Source organism: Pseudopodoces humilis, chromosome 16, assembly GCF_049639895.1.
Source record: "Pseudopodoces humilis isolate 2021_Gansu_Grassland_sample_001 chromosome 16, ASM4963989v1, whole genome shotgun sequence".
Taxonomy (NCBI): domain Eukaryota; kingdom Metazoa; phylum Chordata; class Aves; order Passeriformes; family Paridae; genus Pseudopodoces; species Pseudopodoces humilis.
This window is the reverse complement of record NC_142215.1, coordinates 6,189,073-6,206,519: the sequence shown is the minus strand read 5'-3', so window position 1 is coordinate 6,206,519 and position 17,447 is coordinate 6,189,073. Positions and strand designations below refer to the sequence as shown.

At 44.3% G+C, this 17,447-nt stretch overlaps 1 protein-coding gene across 1 annotated transcript in view; it reads left to right on the top strand.

The window, feature by feature from the left end:
- The window catches only part of SLCO3A1 (solute carrier organic anion transporter family member 3A1), a 129,276-nt gene that overhangs the window by 19,502 nt on the left and 92,327 nt on the right, over positions 1 to 17,447 (top strand). Inside the window, exon 2 of the mRNA XM_005521594.3 lies at positions 3,609 to 4,074. Coding sequence (XP_005521651.2) covers positions 3,609 to 4,074 — 466 coding nt within the window. The remainder of the gene's footprint in view (positions 1 to 3,608; positions 4,075 to 17,447) is intronic.

The window sequence follows — 17,447 nt, the reverse complement described above, 5'->3', positions numbered from 1 at the left end:
GAATATCCCACATAGAAAATGCAGGTTTAGTCAGGTTAAACCTTATATGCAGGAAGTCCCATAAAAGTGGAGCATGGAGGGTAAGGGAATGATTTTAGCCATGGGCAGGGCTTTGTTTTGTATAAATGCAGGTAAGATCTCTGCTATGCTAATGCTGATTTTGTAGTTGGTCTTTGTAAGGTCACAGCCAATGTCATAGTAAGAGTTTGGGCTGTGCTGGCTGGGCTGCAGCCACCCTGGATAAAATGCAGTTGTGTTCCTGTTGTTCTCTAGCTAAGAATCTGCATGTTGACAGTTCAGTTAGCAGCCCTATTTTTATTTTGGGATTTTTTTTTTTCCCTTCAATATGACTGTCAGTTTTGGAGGCTACTCTGCTGATGCTGGTCTCAGCATTTTGTACTTGAATGCTATTTTCTTCTGGATGCTCAAGGCTGGAATGATGGATTTGTTCTTTCACCATACCCTCTACTCCTCATAGCCCACTTAGCAAAGACAGAGCTGGTAGCATTGGGTAGCAGTGCTACAGCCAGAAGGAGAAAACTGGGAAATACAGTGTGGTCTGGCCAGAGGAATAAGGAGAACTGCCAGCTTTTATCAAGAGAGTTGGAATTTGCCCTGAGTTGTTGTCCTCCTCCTGCTTTTGTTTCAGTCTTTTCCTCAAAGTAAAGCAAGAAAGCGTTAGGGGATGTTGAGATTCTTTTTCCCTACTGTGAGAGGGTTAGCTTTTGTAAAAAGGAAAAGAATGGCTGAAGTCCCACTGGAATAAGAGTGGAATGAGAATTGGGACTCTGGTTTTAGTTCCCTAGTTTGTCACCAATTTACTGTCTCTGTCACTGTGAATTGCACCTGGAAATGGTGTGGGTTTTTGTATCTCAAACCCAGCTGTCCAAAATCTGACCCTTTTGAGATCTGGCACCCACACGTTTCTAAACACCATCCTGCTTTGTAGATACTTGTATGTGTGTATGGTAGAAGCCTAAAATTTGGCAGCCAGGTCAAAATGTGGGAGACTTCCAAAGCTAGTTAATACCAGTTGGCCTTGGGAAATCACTTCTGTTGGCTTTCAATCTTCCAGCCTAAATTATTCCATCAGAAATTAATTTTGTTGACTGTACTTGTCTCATTAATAGTTGGCTCTCTACCTCAGTTTACACAGCTGTAATGAGTAATCATGAGTTTCCCATCTAGGTACAGCTCAGAAATGAGCACCACAGACATAATTTTGCATGCTCAGAGCTGTATATTGATCTTGGAGAGATGGCTCAGTCTGTCAAAATTGTTGTTCATGGGACCCCAGCGCCAGCCCCATTAGACCACACCTTGCAACAAAACCATGGATGATAAATCCTTATCCATGATGAAAGGTTTGGAGCTGCAGATGATCTTTAAGGTCCTTTCCAATCCAAGCCATTCCCTGGTTCTCTCTCCCATGGGTGCCTGATGGATCTGCCTGTGGCTGTGGGATGTTGTCTGTATCCCCCCTCCTTGGCGTGCCTTGCTCTGAGAACACCAGCATAATGTTTTCTAGCATTGAAAACATGAAAAAGAATGTGTCTGCTCACCTGCTCAGCTCCCAGAGTGTCCCTGCAGAATGTGAGCTCCAGCACAGGCTGCTGGAGCAGGGACAGGCTGTGCTGTGCCCTCACACAGAGGACACCGCTGTCCCTCGTGAGTCACAGAGCTATTTCATCCCAACAGGGACCTGCACCTGGTGTTGCAGGCAAAGTGGTGATCTCCTCTCCCTCTGACACGCACACCTGGCTCTGGCATGGGAAGAACTACTGCTCTTGCACTGCCTTTATTCATAGGATTTGATTTTTAGGTTTCTTTCTCCTTGCCTTCCTCAGCTCTTTGCTCTTTAGCTGGGGAGGATTACATTGGTGTTGGTATAAAATGCCTGTATGAGAAGAAGGCTGGAGATCTGACTTGGACACTTATCACGGTCAGGTTTGGGAGCTTTTGCTTATGGAAAGCAGCAGAAGTGTTTCCATTTCCATTTTGTTGTTTCCATTTTCCATGTTGTTGCTGATGGAGCTGTCTTTGTCCAACTGTGCCCTGGTGTGCCCTAGCAGAGGCAAACTGCCCCCGGAGAAGAACTGCTGTCAGAATACTTTAAAGTCGGTCAGGCTGGCTCCTGCTTCGTGAGGTTTATCAGCAAAGATTTTCAGTGCCTCCAGTGGGAGGCTATTTTTATTCTATCCAGGGGCTACCTTCTGCTCGAAGGTCTTTATCACTTTTTTTTTTTTTTTTTGAATAGAGAAACCTGCCTCTTTTAGGACAACCTTAAATACCTTCATATTTTGCAGTCTGAAAAAGTAGATAGTATTTTATTCAAGGTAAAAGTTTTTGGCATTTCTGTGACACGTTCAAGATTTCTTTTGTTGCTTTTTTACTGTAGAAAAGGTACACTGCCACAGACGTGAGAATACCCTATTTTCTCCCTTGGGTGTGGCTGACAGCAACTGAGGGACTTAATGGTTCATCCTCCATGCTCTGATCAGTGCTGTGACTGTTGCAGAAAATCCACATTGTGTTTCACTGCACCATGTAATAAAGATTGGAAGAGCTCTCAAGAGATGATCTTGTTCATTTTCCTGCCCCATGGCAAGATCAGTCATACCTGTGTCTTCCCTGACAGATGCTGGTCTGTGCTCTGTTGAAGATCTCTGCAGCCTTTCCAAGCAGCATGTTTCAGTGCCTCACACTCCCTATCAGTAAAATCTGGTTTCTCCCCACCTTGTATCTAAACTGAATCATCTCTGCTGCAGTTTAAACTTGTCACTTCTTGTCCCATCCATTTTGAATTCAAAGAACAGGTCATTCCTTTTTGCAGGAGTGTTAAATATTTGAAGACTATTCATGTGTTTCTCTCTTCTTAGTGTTAAATACCCACAATTTGTTAAATCATCCCTTCTTCATGGTGGATTTAAATCTTCTATGTAAACCTTAATTGGCCTGTCTTCTCAGAAATACTCTGTGACAATCCCAGTCATTAACTAATCCACAAACAGTTGAAACCCTTTGATCAGCATTTAATTTATATACTTGAGTAAAAGCATTCAATGCCAGCTAAACTGCCTGTTTGTGCATCACTGTCTCTCCGAGTGGCTCGATGGCCTTGTGCTGGTCTGCAAGCAAAGAATCTAATCTGCAGGGTTTTCTGCTGCTCCCTAACTGCAGTCCATTCCAAGGGAAAGGTTGTGTGCCTGGCGGGATGCAAAGCTCAGTGTGGTTTGTGCCTTGGTTCTCTGGGACAGTGCAGCGTGAAGGTTGTGCCTTCAAATAGAAAGGGAGACTGACAAATCATGGAATCATGGGTGTCTGCAGGCATCCAAAATGCACACTGATGGGCACAGGAATTCGGAAGTGACATGTGCTCGGACAGGTGGCAGGCTGTGAAATGTCACTTGGTATTAGGACCTTCTGGGGTGGCTGTATTTGAACAGTCAGGTCATGCTTGGAGGTCAGCTGCTGTACTGTGATTTGGATGTCCTTGATGGGTATGGTTTCAGCTCCAAGGAAAAGTCAAGGAAATTTACACTTCAGCAGCACATGTGGGCAGAAGGGAAGGCACGGAATGTAATTTTCTCTGTATTTCTCTGTTGTAGGTGAGTGTTTTAACCACCTTGGAGCGGCGATTCAACCTCCAGAGTGCTGACGTGGGTGTCATTGCCAGCAGCTTCGAGATTGGCAACCTGGCCCTCATCCTCTTCGTGAGCTACTTCGGAGCCCGAGGACACCGGCCACGCTTGATAGGATGTGGAGGGATAGTCATGGCCTTGGGTGCCCTCCTTTCTGCGTTGCCTGAATTTCTGACCCACCAGTACGAATACGAATCGGGAGAAATACGCTGGGGAGCTGAAGGGAGGGATGTGTGTGCTGTCAACGGGTCCACCAGCAACGAGAGACCAGACCCGGACCTTATCTGCAGGAATAGGACTGCTACCAACATGATGTACTTGCTGCTCATCGGGGCACAGGTCCTCCTGGGCATTGGTGCTACCCCTGTCCAGCCCCTGGGAGTTTCCTACATCGATGACCATGTGAGGCGGAAAGATTCCTCCCTGTACATAGGTAAGGCTCTCTGAACTTCTTCTCCCAGAAGACTTCCCTTGTGGGCTGGCATCTGGCTCTTGTTCCCTGTTTAATGCCAGTGGAAAGGATGCCTCAAGGCCTCTTCTCCATGTGCTGCTGTGCTCGTGGAAGTAACTTGGCATGGGTCTCTACATCAAGCAGCAGGGAAACACAGTAATGTTTGCTTATATTGGAGCAGTGGTAAAGGTTGTATCAACCAGCCATGATGACTGGGCAGAGGCTCATTCTTTCTTTTGTGTTTTCCCAGATTGGTTTAAATTCTTACATTGGTGGCTTATGGCTCAGTTTTAGCTGAAGAATTTTCAGGTGGTGTGTGTGATGATGATTGATATTTTTATTTTGGTTTTTTTCCCCCATCTGATACCCTAGTTCTCTTCCTGTTCCAAAGCGTGTGTGTGAGTGATCGCTGCAGTCTAAGGGGACTGAGAGGACACACGTGTTGTCACTACCACTGTCACATCTTAGCAAGGAAATGTCAGCTACAGAGTAGGTGCTGTGACCCAGGATGCTGTGGCAGGACTCTGGATAATGTGATCCCTGTAACAGAATGGGATGTGGAAGCTGGTGAGGTATATTTTGAGATACAGTGAGCCTGAAGTAGAACTCATGGTTCTGGTGATCATGTTGCAAAATTCTTTCTGATGGTTGCGCTGTGGAATTTGCCTTTGATTCCCCAGTGAAACATCTCAGTTACTGGGGTAAAGTGCTTATGGGTTTCAGCAGTAGTTCCCCCTCGTAGCAAGTTTAAAGAGAATGTTGTTGGTGAAGTTTTCTTTGAAAAAATCTATCAGCTTGGCCCATTCCTCTTTCTGCAGGACTTGTCACTAGGTAAACTGCTCCAATGGAATGAATCAGTGGAGTGCATGAGATCCTTCTGCACTTGTTATTATAATCCTGGTAACCAGAAGTGTGCACTTGTCCCATCATCCCCATCTTGGGTGACTTTCAGCTGAATGGGTGGTCCTATTCCTGTTTGGGTTTTTTTTCCAAAGACATTTCTATCGAGTTTCCAAGCTGAGTGTGGCCATTGACAGCAAAGCTGAACAGTCCTGCTGATGTTCCAAGTGTTGTTTAATGTCTTGGGATAGTGCAGAAGCCTGGTGGAAAGTCACTACATAGTGTGGCATTCATGGATGTATTGCTGCTTCACTGTGTATTCAAAACATGTCCCTGCTTTTCTGTAGCTGGCCATAAAATCATAGTATTGCAGCATTTAGCTTTGTCCTTGGGTCATTATTCATCTTCACTTGGTTCTGTAAGTGTTTGTGAGGGATCCACTGGACAAAGAAGGATGATGTATAAAATACAAGATAATGTACAACCCAAAGGTGAATAATGAGACTGAATTCACTGGAGCAACTGTGCCAACACCATAAATGATGAGCTGGAATTAAGAGTGATTCTAAGATTATCTATTATAAATAACTATATAGAGAAGCAGCAACTTCTTTCAGTCTGTTCCGTGGGCATTTCTTAAGCAATGCTTCATGTCTTGAGAACAGGCTGGAGGAGGGTGCATGAGAGGAGGCTTAGGAAGAGTGATTCTTCTTCCTGAGCTACATTCATCTTGTATGCTAAAATAACGTGTTTAAAGTTGGCAGTTCAACTGTAGCTGGGAAAATACTTCCAGAAAATTATTTCTGCTTACTATATGCTGCTTTTTTATTTTTTCTGCAGAGATAAGGATGTTGTCTAACCACATTTGTTACTACATGTGGAGTTTAAAAGCAAACAAAGGAAAAAAACCACACCAAAAAACCCCAAGCATTTTGGGATTGTTTGCTTTCTGGCTTTAGCTATGGAAATCATAACCTGGATTTCTACATCTGAATTGTGGATTACAGACGAGTGCCTGTGTATGCACACTCAACCAGCAATGAAGTTTAATTTCTGCCCTGTCCTAGCATATCCATCACAAGTAGGGTTTTAGATACTGGATGATTAATTCATCTGTCAACTTGCAATCAATTTGGCTAGTTGAAAGTAAAAGCTACCAGGAAAAAAATCTATTCCATGAATGAATATAAATGGAGAAGAATCAAGTGGAAATGTCATTTTATGGTGGTGGATACTTGAGAGGAGGTCAGATTGCTCAGTTTAAATGTTGTTTGAGAATTATTTGCTCAGATTTGTCTTTAACTGATTATTTTTGTTGATGTCATCAATGCAGTTTTCAGTGGCCTTAGAAGAAAGCTGGCTGAGCAGCTTACCCACTTCATTCTGCTCTGTTTCGCAGAGGAAATAACTGCAGAGTGGATACTGTCACTGTGCTATATTTATATCAGTTTGCTTTCTCATAATAGCACACTCACTCAGTGGGGGCTGTGTGTGACCAGATGAAATGTTTTTTGGGTAAGTTCCCTTAGTTGAAATTAGGGGCAAATCTGACATAGATCGTTCTCTCAGGATAGGAGCTAATTAATAATAGTGATAATAGTCTGGCTGAACTTCCTAGAATGTCTGGCTGGCTGCTGCTGAGAAATGATCAGATTGACCAGTTTGTGCTGTCCTTAGTGTATTGCTTTTGTTGATTCCATGTGTGCTGCATTGGGCTGGACTGTAGCTGAGGGTTAGAAGCAGTCTCTCAACCTGACAGCTAAGGACTAGTCATTGTTCACCTCTGCAATAAAAACCCTCGTGTCCCAAGGCAGTGAATTAGATAGAAATAACTGTGTGCACTGAGGAGGGTTTTTTTTTTCCTCCTTCTGAGTTGTACGAAAGTTAAGTGGAGTAATAATATAATATCTAATACAGTCACTTTGCAATGAAATAACCATACAAGACAGCTTCTCTGGTTATTTTAAAAAAAAAGTCCAAACCCTGAGAACACCCCCCCCAAACCTTTTTTTTGTGTGTTAATACTCATGTGTGTGCAGAAGAATGCAGATGTGATACCATATGGTGCTTAAAGTGATGCTTTGGCTTTAATCATTAGTGGAACTAATAGCATCTGTGGAGTGTAATATTCTTGTGGCTATGAAGCCCATCAGATTTCTCCTGTGGTTTCTCTGCAGTGACAGGCACGCAGGAGGTTGTGGGCAGTGCACCTCTGCTGTGCATCCTTTGAAGTCAGAGGTTGCTCAGGCTTGTGCTCTGCCAGGGAGGTGGGGATTCTTAGAGTTTCTTAATTAGAGAGGCAGGGGTGAGATACTACAGGAATATTTCTCTGCATGGGCTGCTGACTTGCAGCTTCATGTTTCTTGAACTAATGGCAGATTTTTTTTTTTTTGGTGCCTGCAATGTGTTGCTACCAAACTCAAAAATATACTGTTGCTGTAGTAACCAGGCCTAGGAAAGAGGGCTGTGTTTTGGTAACCCAGGGCAAAATGAATCAAAGAGATGAGTGCGTGAAAGTCCACACTGAAGTATGCTCCAAAGGGAACATAGTTGTGCTGTAGCAGGGTTAGAAAGCTCATGGCACCGTGCCTGCTCTGGTTAATCACAGAGTCATAGAACAGTTTGGCTTGGAAGGGACCTCAGAGATCATCCACTCCTACCCCCTGCCGTGGGTAGGGACACCTTTCACTTGAACAGGTTGCTGGTCAAGTGAAACCTAATGATGGGGAAAAAAACTCTCCTCCCTTTCAGCATCTGAGCACCTGCTTGACTCAAAGGTCATAATGCTGGCAGTAGCGGCCAAAAGATGGAAAAAATAAAGGAATTTTCTTAGCTGCTTGAAATTGGGGAAAATATTCTGGTTTGGTGCTGGTTTGCTTGCTTCTCTCTGAGTCTGATCTTGTATTTAATATTGGAACTCCCATCTAGAAGTTAAACAAGCAGATTAATTTTACCTGTGTGCTTATTGGCGTCTAGCATAAGTAACCCCTTTGAGTGGAGGAATTCATCATTCCTACAGACTGTGTGGGGCTTGTTACTGCTCCATCTTCACTAGTGTCAAAGGATTCCTTTCATTTGTGGCACTGTTTATTTTAAAGGAGTAAAAGTTGAAGACTACTTACTATACGGTTCTTTCCTCCACCCACTAATGACTCACTTGGCATTTCCTTTTTTAGCTCTTTTTCTGCTCAGTCTTGCTGAGCTCTCTTGAAATAAGTGAGGACTTTGTCATTAGGAGGGAGATCAGAGGCATCATGAGCTGATACAAAGAGGGGAAAAAAGCCTGATCTGACAGTGGTTGTATGGATTTGCTGCCTCTCAGATAAGCAGGAGCTCGCAAGTGTTTTCTGGTCACTGGAGTGCCCGTGCTGCTCCCAGCAGTGCTGTGTGAGTTCCATTAGAGCCAGTGCAGTGATGTGGTTGGTTAATGTTTTTAGCAGTCCTGAGCCACACCTTCTGGCCTTCCTGCTGCATTTAACATTTGCTAGATAAAAGTTCTTGCATTTTGCCTAGGACACAGTTACCTATAGAGCAGAATGAATAGTCTCTGGGAGCCGGTATTTGATCTGGGACAATTAAGGGCTGTATTAAACAGAGGAAGTTGCTATTATTCTGTCTCCTGTTGATGGAGGAAATTGATATTGATGTTGAAAGGAACCCTGCCAGATTGTGAAGCTCATTCAGAAGAATGCTGTGCTGATCTTGAATGCATTTCAGAGTTTCTCTTTGCGTTTGTTGAAGCTGTGTCTGTATTTGGCATTGTGGGCACATACCCCATGTGTTCAGGACTTGGGGCTCCTCGCTGAATTGCAGTAACGTGAAGAATAGCTCAAAGGAAACCCCAGAAGGGACAAGTCTTGGGTCAGGAAGTATGTGCTGAGGAGTGATGAGTGCTCCTGAGTTATACTCCTGAGAGTGTGTATCTGAGCACAACATCCTCTGGGGCATAGAGCTGCCCTTGGCCTGTTTCATGGCAGGGCAGAGGAATGGAAAAACGGGTAACTCAGCTCTGCAGGATGTGTCTGGTTAGCTGCTTTCTTCTGTCTTATCTATTTGGCCTTTTCTGTGTGTATTTTGGTTTCATCATATGGTTGTTCCAGCTCTCACCCTTGGTGTAAGAGGAGAACACAACAGAATGGTGTGTTCTTACCACATCTGCCCTAACTAACCCTGTAACAGGGACAGGACTCTGCACTGCAGCTGCTGGCTTTGACCTTTGTATTAGTGTGGGGTTAATATGCATCAAATGTGTAGAAGCATTTTTGTTTTGTGATGACAGAAAGAAACCTCACTCTCGCTTCTGGTGCCTTCTCTCTTGCTTTAAGCACCAGCTCAAGATTTGTTGCAGAGGAAGACAAACATGCCCTAATTGGAATCTTGCTGTCTCCAGGGATAAATTTGTCCATTTGAAAAATCATTTATGGTAGCTTACATCAGTCAAAATGATAGCAGCCATTGTGCTTTGGAGAAGCAGAAACATTTTCTCGACTGACAAGAATTAAATCTGAGAGTTGGTATCTATGCTGGCGAGTTAATGGCAAGTTATCAGCATAAGCTGCTGAAATTAAGAGTTTGAGTCAACATTTTGTTTGTTCGAGGTTTGCTGGTTTTGTCTCTACCTGATGAAAAGTCTTTTACACAGAGGATGAATGTATTTTAATCAATCTTATCCTTTCCAAAGCTGTCAAATTTCTTGACATGTATGTCTGAACCTACATTTCTAAACCACAGGAAGTGGAATGATTATGTGTTTATAGCATACAGGTCATATCATCAGCATTTTGAGGCAGTCTGTTGATGTGTATCAATTAGAAGGCCTTTAGGACCCACCTGAGAGGTCTGTACAGCTCTGCCCATCCTGGCTGCTTATCCTTTCACTCCTCACAGCATCTCCCACATGGCCACTCTCCTTCCTTTTGTGCTCATTTGTGGTCTGAAGCAACATGGGTACTTTATTCACATTAGCCCTTCTTGCTGGAACATGCTTCTTTGAGCTCACCACCCAAGGCTCTGCCAGCCTCATGCATTCCTTACCCTTTTTCCTTTTAAAGCCAGTTTTATGAGGTCTTTTGTAGTGGATTGTAGCTGACTCCTATCTGTTGTATTTACTCTGTGCCCACTCCGTACCCATCAGCTGCCTGGTGAGTCTGTCCACCCCCACGTGGGCACAGAAGCGAGAATCGCTTTTCTCCTTGCTGGTATAGGCAGTTTTATAGGTGTGTAATATTTTTAGCCTGAAGACGGAATTCTGTAATGCTTTTGTTCAGTAAATGCATCCTCCTACGGGTGATTTGGAGAGCTTTTCCTTTCTGTCACAGTCTCCCATGGGCTGAGAAAGGCACACTATTAGCGCTGAGCTCCGAGGAGTGCTGCTGCCAGCGCCAGGGCTGTGATGCCTGTTCATTACTGAAAGGTGTCTCTGCATCAGATTCACTGGCTTGTCTTCCCCCTGGACTGTGATCAGATTAAATTACATGGCTTCATGAAGATATTCTGGTATTAACCCACTGATCCATCGATAACCTGCAGCCTTTTATAATTATGCCCCTTTGGGGAGAGATGGGTGTTCTCATTTGCTGCGTGTCAGCGGGGCTGGCTCGGTTACACACGTCCCCTTTTACAGTGCTAGTGGTAATACCCTGGAAAATTAAGTGGAAACACAAACAAGTGTGTAGGGTGTACTAGAGCAGTAACAATAATCAATTAATGGGAATAACCTTTCCCACTGCAGGCAGCAAGGCTGTTGCGAAAAGCAGTAGCTGAATGGATGTATTTATTCAATTAAATGAATATATGCACGAACTGGTAACTGCTGTGGGCTCCATTGTTTTACAGCAGTTGTTTCAGTTACCTTAACCTTCTGCTAATAGCTTTTTTTTTTGCTGTTGTTATGAGCTGAGTAAATAAAGCTTGGGCCCAACCAAATGACTTTGTGTGAAAGCATATTGAGGGTGGGAGCTGTTTCCATGTTACTCTGTGCTCTCTGTGTACTCTGCAGCTGATTTTTGCCTTAATTGGGATTTGCTGACTCTGATGTCTTGTAAAAATCACTCTATTTGTTGAGTGTGTTGGGTTTTTTCTGTAGTGTACTTTAAATATTCATCAGCTGGGAGAGTCTAGTGAAGTTCATCATTCCTGGGGCAGCCTCTCTAGTGCAGTGCCCTTGTCATTTAACTGGCACATATGCAGAGTCCTGAGGTTCATAAAATTAATTAAATAGATTGGAAGGGTGGTAAGTTGCCCATGTCAAAGGCTGAAGGCTCCATTGTGCCTCCTTGGTGGCACAAGCAGGAGTGGTCTGTGCCAACCTTGGCCCTTCCCCTGGGAACTTGACTGAGACTCCCCAACTTGTTGCACAGAAGGAATGTCCAGATGTTTTGGTCACAGTTTACAGGCTGGCACTGAGGACAGCTCGGGCTCTGTTTCCTATAGTGGGACAAGGCGCAGAATTTTCCCCTTTGCTGGCACAATTCAGGGCACTGGCTGGGTGATATTCGCTTATCTGCAGGACAAGGTGCTTGTCTGAGTGTATAGGAGAATGCAGAGATCTTTCACACAAGTTCCTGCTTTCCCTCTTTCACAGCTGCCTTTCCTGTGCCTGGGTGAAGCGCTCAAACCACGTTTTCTTGCACTTTGGAGAAAGTTGCTGCAGGTCTGAGCTGGGTTCTGGGCAAGCTGACACTTACACCCTTTGGGTGCCAAATGAGTGCTATTTGAGTAACCTCCTAAAAGTGTTTGCTTTTGCAAAGTCCCAAGCAGTGCCATGGCACAAATGTGCAGCTCTGTTGACCCACAGGGCCTGGCAGCACTCAGCTGCCAAAGCTGCTAAAATGTGGTTTTATCCTGGCTTTGCTGGGCATTGGTGACTGTGCAGGGCACTCCACCACCTCACTCTCAATGCTATATATGCCATTGTTTTGTGACCCTCTTCATAATACATTTCTTCTGGATATCTAGTCAGAATTGACCCTGTAGTAGTTTAGAACCTTTATCCCTGTCCTGTTGTGACAGGCCCTGTGAGGGTGTGAGATGGCCCAGCAGTGTGGCACTTGGGGCAGAGCTGCTGTGGGGTGCAGCCTCACTAACTACAAATATCTGATTACCCCTCATGCACCAGCCTGGAGGAAAAAGTGTGGCCACAAGTGATGGGTACCTTGTAAAACAAAAATAAAACTCCTCAAAATCATTTGTGGTCATTTTAGCAGCCAGTGGAATGGAAGCTCTTTCTTGTTTGAATGTTGAAAGTTTATAACTTTATGGATTCATTTGTTCCACATAAATTATAAGTTTGCATAAATCTGAGGTTCTTAAGCTCTGCACTTTCTCCTTGGCTTTGGACAAATTCTGACTTTGCTTTCTCAAAATTTGGCTGTTTGGTGCAAAGTTGATGTCTGGTCACAGTGTCAAAATTGCTTCTTCAAACTGCTTTTTTGAAAGGACTCAGTCTTCTATCAGATTTCTTTTTGCTAGGGTATGGCCTTTCCATTAACTGTGCTGCTAATGAGGTATTTGGCTTTTCCTAAGAGGGAGGCCCGCTCCCACTAAGCCCCCTTTTGATTTCAGTAATAAGGATTTTGTATGGAGGACACTATCCAAATTTGGTCCTTTATTAACTAGTTAAAATGTGAGATTTAGTTTCTTGGATAGAAGTTAGCAACATGTGACTTTGCTTTTTGACTTAATACTCAGAGCTCTTCAGAGCTCTTGAGTGCAGCCAAACAAAGCTGTGTCTGTGGCAAGGAGGAGGATCTGGATAAAGGCAGCAGATCAAAGCAATAGTGGGCATTCAAGTGCTCAAACTGGTAGAAGAGCAAGATGCTCTGTGCACCAGTTCTTTCCTCTCTGTGTACCTCACTTTTTCCCTGTGATACTCTGTAGGTTCCTGCCCTCAGTGTTAGACAAACCAGTCCCACTGTTTCTACAAGACAGTGATACTGCTTGAGTTTGAAAGAAATAATATTAGGGGGGAGAAAAAGACAACTGGGTAAGTTTTCTTTTAGTAATTGCTGCAGAGACCAATTACCCATGTGATGAAAAACCACCTCTAGCTTGTTAGCCATCAGCTACAACATATGGATGTCCTAATTCAATCAGACTGATCATCAAAAGAATAAGACTTGTTAGAAAGAGCTTTTCCTCAGCAGACAGTTTTAAACTGTGTGCTGGGGTTAGAGACTGAAGGGGTGGTAGCATGCAAGAAGTGAGGTACAATGTCCCCTGGCTTCTGAGGTGTCTTGAGCACTGATTTATGCTTTACTGGCCAGAGCTGTCAGTTCCCTCTGAGCTTTCTGTTCATTCTGGGCACTTGTTGGTTTTGTGGTGTAGAGATGTTTGTGTGTGTGTGTTTTCAGTATTTCCCTCCTCATTTTATATAAAAACTGACACTCCTGGAATGCAGGTGTACAGATATTTTACTGCACTTGTGTTTTATCTCCATGCACATCTTCATGTTCTCTGTAAGTGTGCTGCTGTGGTACTGGTGGGAGACAAGCACGTTGTGTTGTAAACCGCAGGAAACAGCATTGCAGGAAACGAAATTATTCACAGTGGTTCTGGGTAAGAATTCTGTGAAGAGTTTCCCACAAGTGCCAGAGGGTAACAGGTTTGTAGGGAGAGATAACACCTATGTAATACACACATGTTCATGCTTGGTGGATCTTGTTCTGACCAGTGTAACTAATCATCTGCAAGAATATTTACATTCTGTTTCTTAGTTGTCACCTGATCTGCTAAAATAACATCTTGTCCCTTCAAACCGTGCTTCACTTCATGTGTTGGTGAGACTTCCCTATCAAATGGAAACACTCTCTTCTGTAATTGTATGCCCCACCTCATTAGGAGCTTAAAGTCCTGGAGGTACTTGATTTATAAGTAGGAGCAAAACTTAAATTAAGCTTAGGTTAAGCAAATACTCCTACTCAGCAATGTCTCAAGGGTTATAAAACAAGTTAGTAAGAGGGTGAGAACAGACCCCAGGAATTCTGACTCCAGTGCTCTGCAATTGCTCTGAGAACTAAAGCATTTCACTACATTCCTGCAAAGCAATGTATCTTCCATGGGTGCAAACATTCCTTTCTTTTCAGTGTCAGAGGGGTTACAGATCCTGGCTTTTTATCTGCCAGCCTTAGCCTGCTCCACCTCTGCAAACTATGTTTAACTTGCCTCCAAGAGCTGGATGATTAAATTGAGACCAACGCTGTCTTTGCATAGTGGAGAGAGACTATTTGCAAAAGCATGTAGTGACAGGAAAAGGGTGAATGGCTTCAAACTGAGAGTAGGTTTAGATTAGATATTAGGGAAAAAACTTGACTGTGAGGATGGTGAGACACTGGAACAGGTTGCACAGAGAGCTGGTGAGTGCCCAGTCCCTGGAAGTCTTCAGGGCCTGGATGAGCAGACTGGTCTATTGGAAAGTGTCCTGCCCATGGCAGTGGTGTTGGAATTTAAGGTCTCTTCCAGCACAAACCATCCTGTGATAGCAGTTGGTGAGCTGCAAGAAGCATTTTGAGGACAGTCAGACACTTCACTCTCCTGTAACTGGTTCCCAGGAGCCAGCAGCATGGGGATGCACATCCCAGACTTGTCCAGTCACTTCCTGAAGCTCACTTACAGCCTGCACAACAAAAATGGTAGCAAAATCCACAGTGCCCGGTGGCTTTTCTCATCTCCAAGTTAGGTCGTGCATTTTTCTTCCCAAGACTGGATGTTTAGGATTTTGGCTTTAAGGTTGTAAAGGTGGTGAAGTGGGCGCAAAACTTTTGGAGTAAAGATACCTCAGAAGTGGCATCTGCCTATCAAAAACCTGCTGAATTGGCGTTCCTGCCATCACCCTGATCTTGCAACATCCCACCACAGATAGGAGTGCACATGGAACTCCTTGGACTGGTGGGAATGTGCTCTGGGGCAGGGGAGATAAGGCACAGGCTGTCACAGCTGGGAAAAATCAGGATAGGCAAGCCCATTAGGTGAAAAATACAGTCTTAAATGGGTTTTGCCAGAAGACCTGTTGAAGTGGAAATTTCAGATAAAGAAGTGAAAATGCAGCTGTGCTACTCTCCAGCATTGCTGTGTGAAATACTCTCATGTGTGGCTCCCTGAGTTCATCTCACATTCTGCACCCCCCCAAAACTCGGGTAATGTGGAGATGAGAGCAGCTGAGTGAAGCTTTCTGCATAAATTAGTCTCGCTGTCCTGTGGTATTCCAAGTCTGAGTAAACAGATGAGACTTACTCTGTGCCTTAAAATCAGCAAGTTTGGATTTTATTAGCCCTAGAGGGGCAGTAAATTCTAGAGCTGAGCCAGAGGAGCAGAGGAAGGAGCAGGCAAGTAGGAGGTGTAGGGCTGGCTAAGGATATGCTCGAGAAAGTCCTTGCTGCTTACTGCAGCCCAGGAAGGCAATTGGAAATTGAATCTACAGTGCACTGGGGAGCTGTTGGAGGTGGCTTAGGATGGGGTAAGGATTTGGGAAATCTGCTTGAGCGAAGGCTGTGTTCAGCAGAGGCAAGAATTAGGATGGTGTGAAAGGGAGGTGGAGTGTAGATGTGAGCAGCAGCATATTAAACCTGGGAGGGGAAGGGGGCCGGTATTGAAGCAACCAGAGTTAAGACAGGAGCTCAGCCAGTGCAGGAGGAACATGGTATGGGCCATCTCCCTTAAGTCTACAGAAACCTGGATCCTCACATCCAAAGACTCCATTTTTTGTTAAAATTCAGGCTCTTAAAATAATCGACACCCACCTGGGAATCAGGTGTCTAAGTGGAATCTGTGCTGAATGTTGCCTTTCTGGGTCAGAACTGCTGCACGATTCAGGAGGGTATTGGTGTGTGCCTCCTCCTGGACCACAGGGTGCTCACGGTCTCTGTTCCCTCACAAAGGGAGCTTGTTTTGTGAATAAACAGCATGTTTGGATGGTGAGTGTGGGTGGTGTCAGGAGCGGAAGAGACTGTGCCAGAAGCCTTGTTCCCAGAGAGAGATCCAGTGTTTACTGGAGATGCTAATTGCTGCCTCCAACCCATCATTATTTGTCTTCTTCCCGCAGCACACCGATCAAAGGTGCTGATAATGCTTTGGCTGGGTAAAAGGGTTGTGAGAAGGAAAAGAGAAGCTCTTGAATTTCAGGAGTACTGCTGGCTGCTGCTTTACTTTTTGGCTAGCTACTTTTTTCTTTTTTGGGGTTTTTTTTTGGGGGGGGATTCACTGAAGGTTGCAAAGGAAGGAAATGCTTTTGGTTTTTTGGTTTTGTTTTTTAATGCCCCATATGGCCGTTTTATTAACTGGAAAACCTCCAACTGAGAATTGGATGATGTTACAGAGCTACAGAGCAAAACTCATTCCCAGCCGTGTGGCAGAGAGTACTCGTGCCTTTGAATGTGAGCCATGCCTCTCCCAGCTAGGGTTAGGGTGAAAAATAAAAGCTGCATTTGCCCTGTTTTGCTGACCCAAGGAAAATATTGTTGTTTTTCATGCTGGGGATGTTGAGCTTTTCAAACTAAACGCAAACCTTGAACAAGTGAGTTGTCAGCACATCATCAAAGAGCACTTTGAGTTGAGGTTGTGGGAGTGACAGGTACAGCAAACCTGTAAGTCTGGGGGTTTTATGATTGCAGTGAGTTTATCCGCCACAAAGTTAGTAGTAGAATAGGTACATTTTGACATTATATGCTTGTATGAGTGGGTTTTTCTACTATAATATGAAAGAAACATTGCAAACCAGACTCGTGTAACAGTGATCTGCACTTTGTTATTCAGGCACTTCCCAAAGACTGGCTTTTTGATTCCTGCCTGAGCAGCATTTCTACGGATTTCTGTCCTGTCTCCCCTGCTGAGATGGAATAATTACTTGCTGTCTATAGCATCTCAGTTGGCAAATGAGACTGAGAATTTAGAAATAGCTTGTAGACATGTTTATCATCTTCTGTGAGTGTGTATATTGAAGTTACTCCCTCAGTTTTCTGTCCAGGAGACTTGGAAACAGAGCATTTCTCCAGACCTTCATTTTCACTTGTCATTTTCTGTTCTGCGAAGTGGGAAACAGGAGGGTTGGGACCTCAGCCTCTTTTCTGAGAGTGTCTTGATTTTTCCACGATATCCTGCAGACTTTCTGTGTCAGAGGAGTGCAGGAGATAGGAATGGAATTAGTTTAAGTGGATCTCTTTAGTTTTAAGGATTTGCTTCCCTGTCAGTTGCAAGTGTAGAAATGGGTTTTGATGTTTGGAAGCAGACCTTTCCCACTTCACATCCCAGAAGTTGTGCCTCTGGTTCTGCTCCTCACAGCTTTCAGAGCTGTATCCAGCACAGCAGAATCCACGCTCACACTGTCACGAGTTAAAGTTCAGCAGATGATTCACTGATTTTGCTGCCAGCTTCCCTCTGGAGCTGTGCTAGGTAGCATGCAAGTGCTGCCTGCTTGCCAAAGGTGATTTTCAGGACTGAATGGGCTGGAGAAGGTTCCTCAGTGGGTAGGCAGTGCTCCCCATGCCTGTGTGCAGTGACTCGGGGTTTTTGCTGCTTTTCCC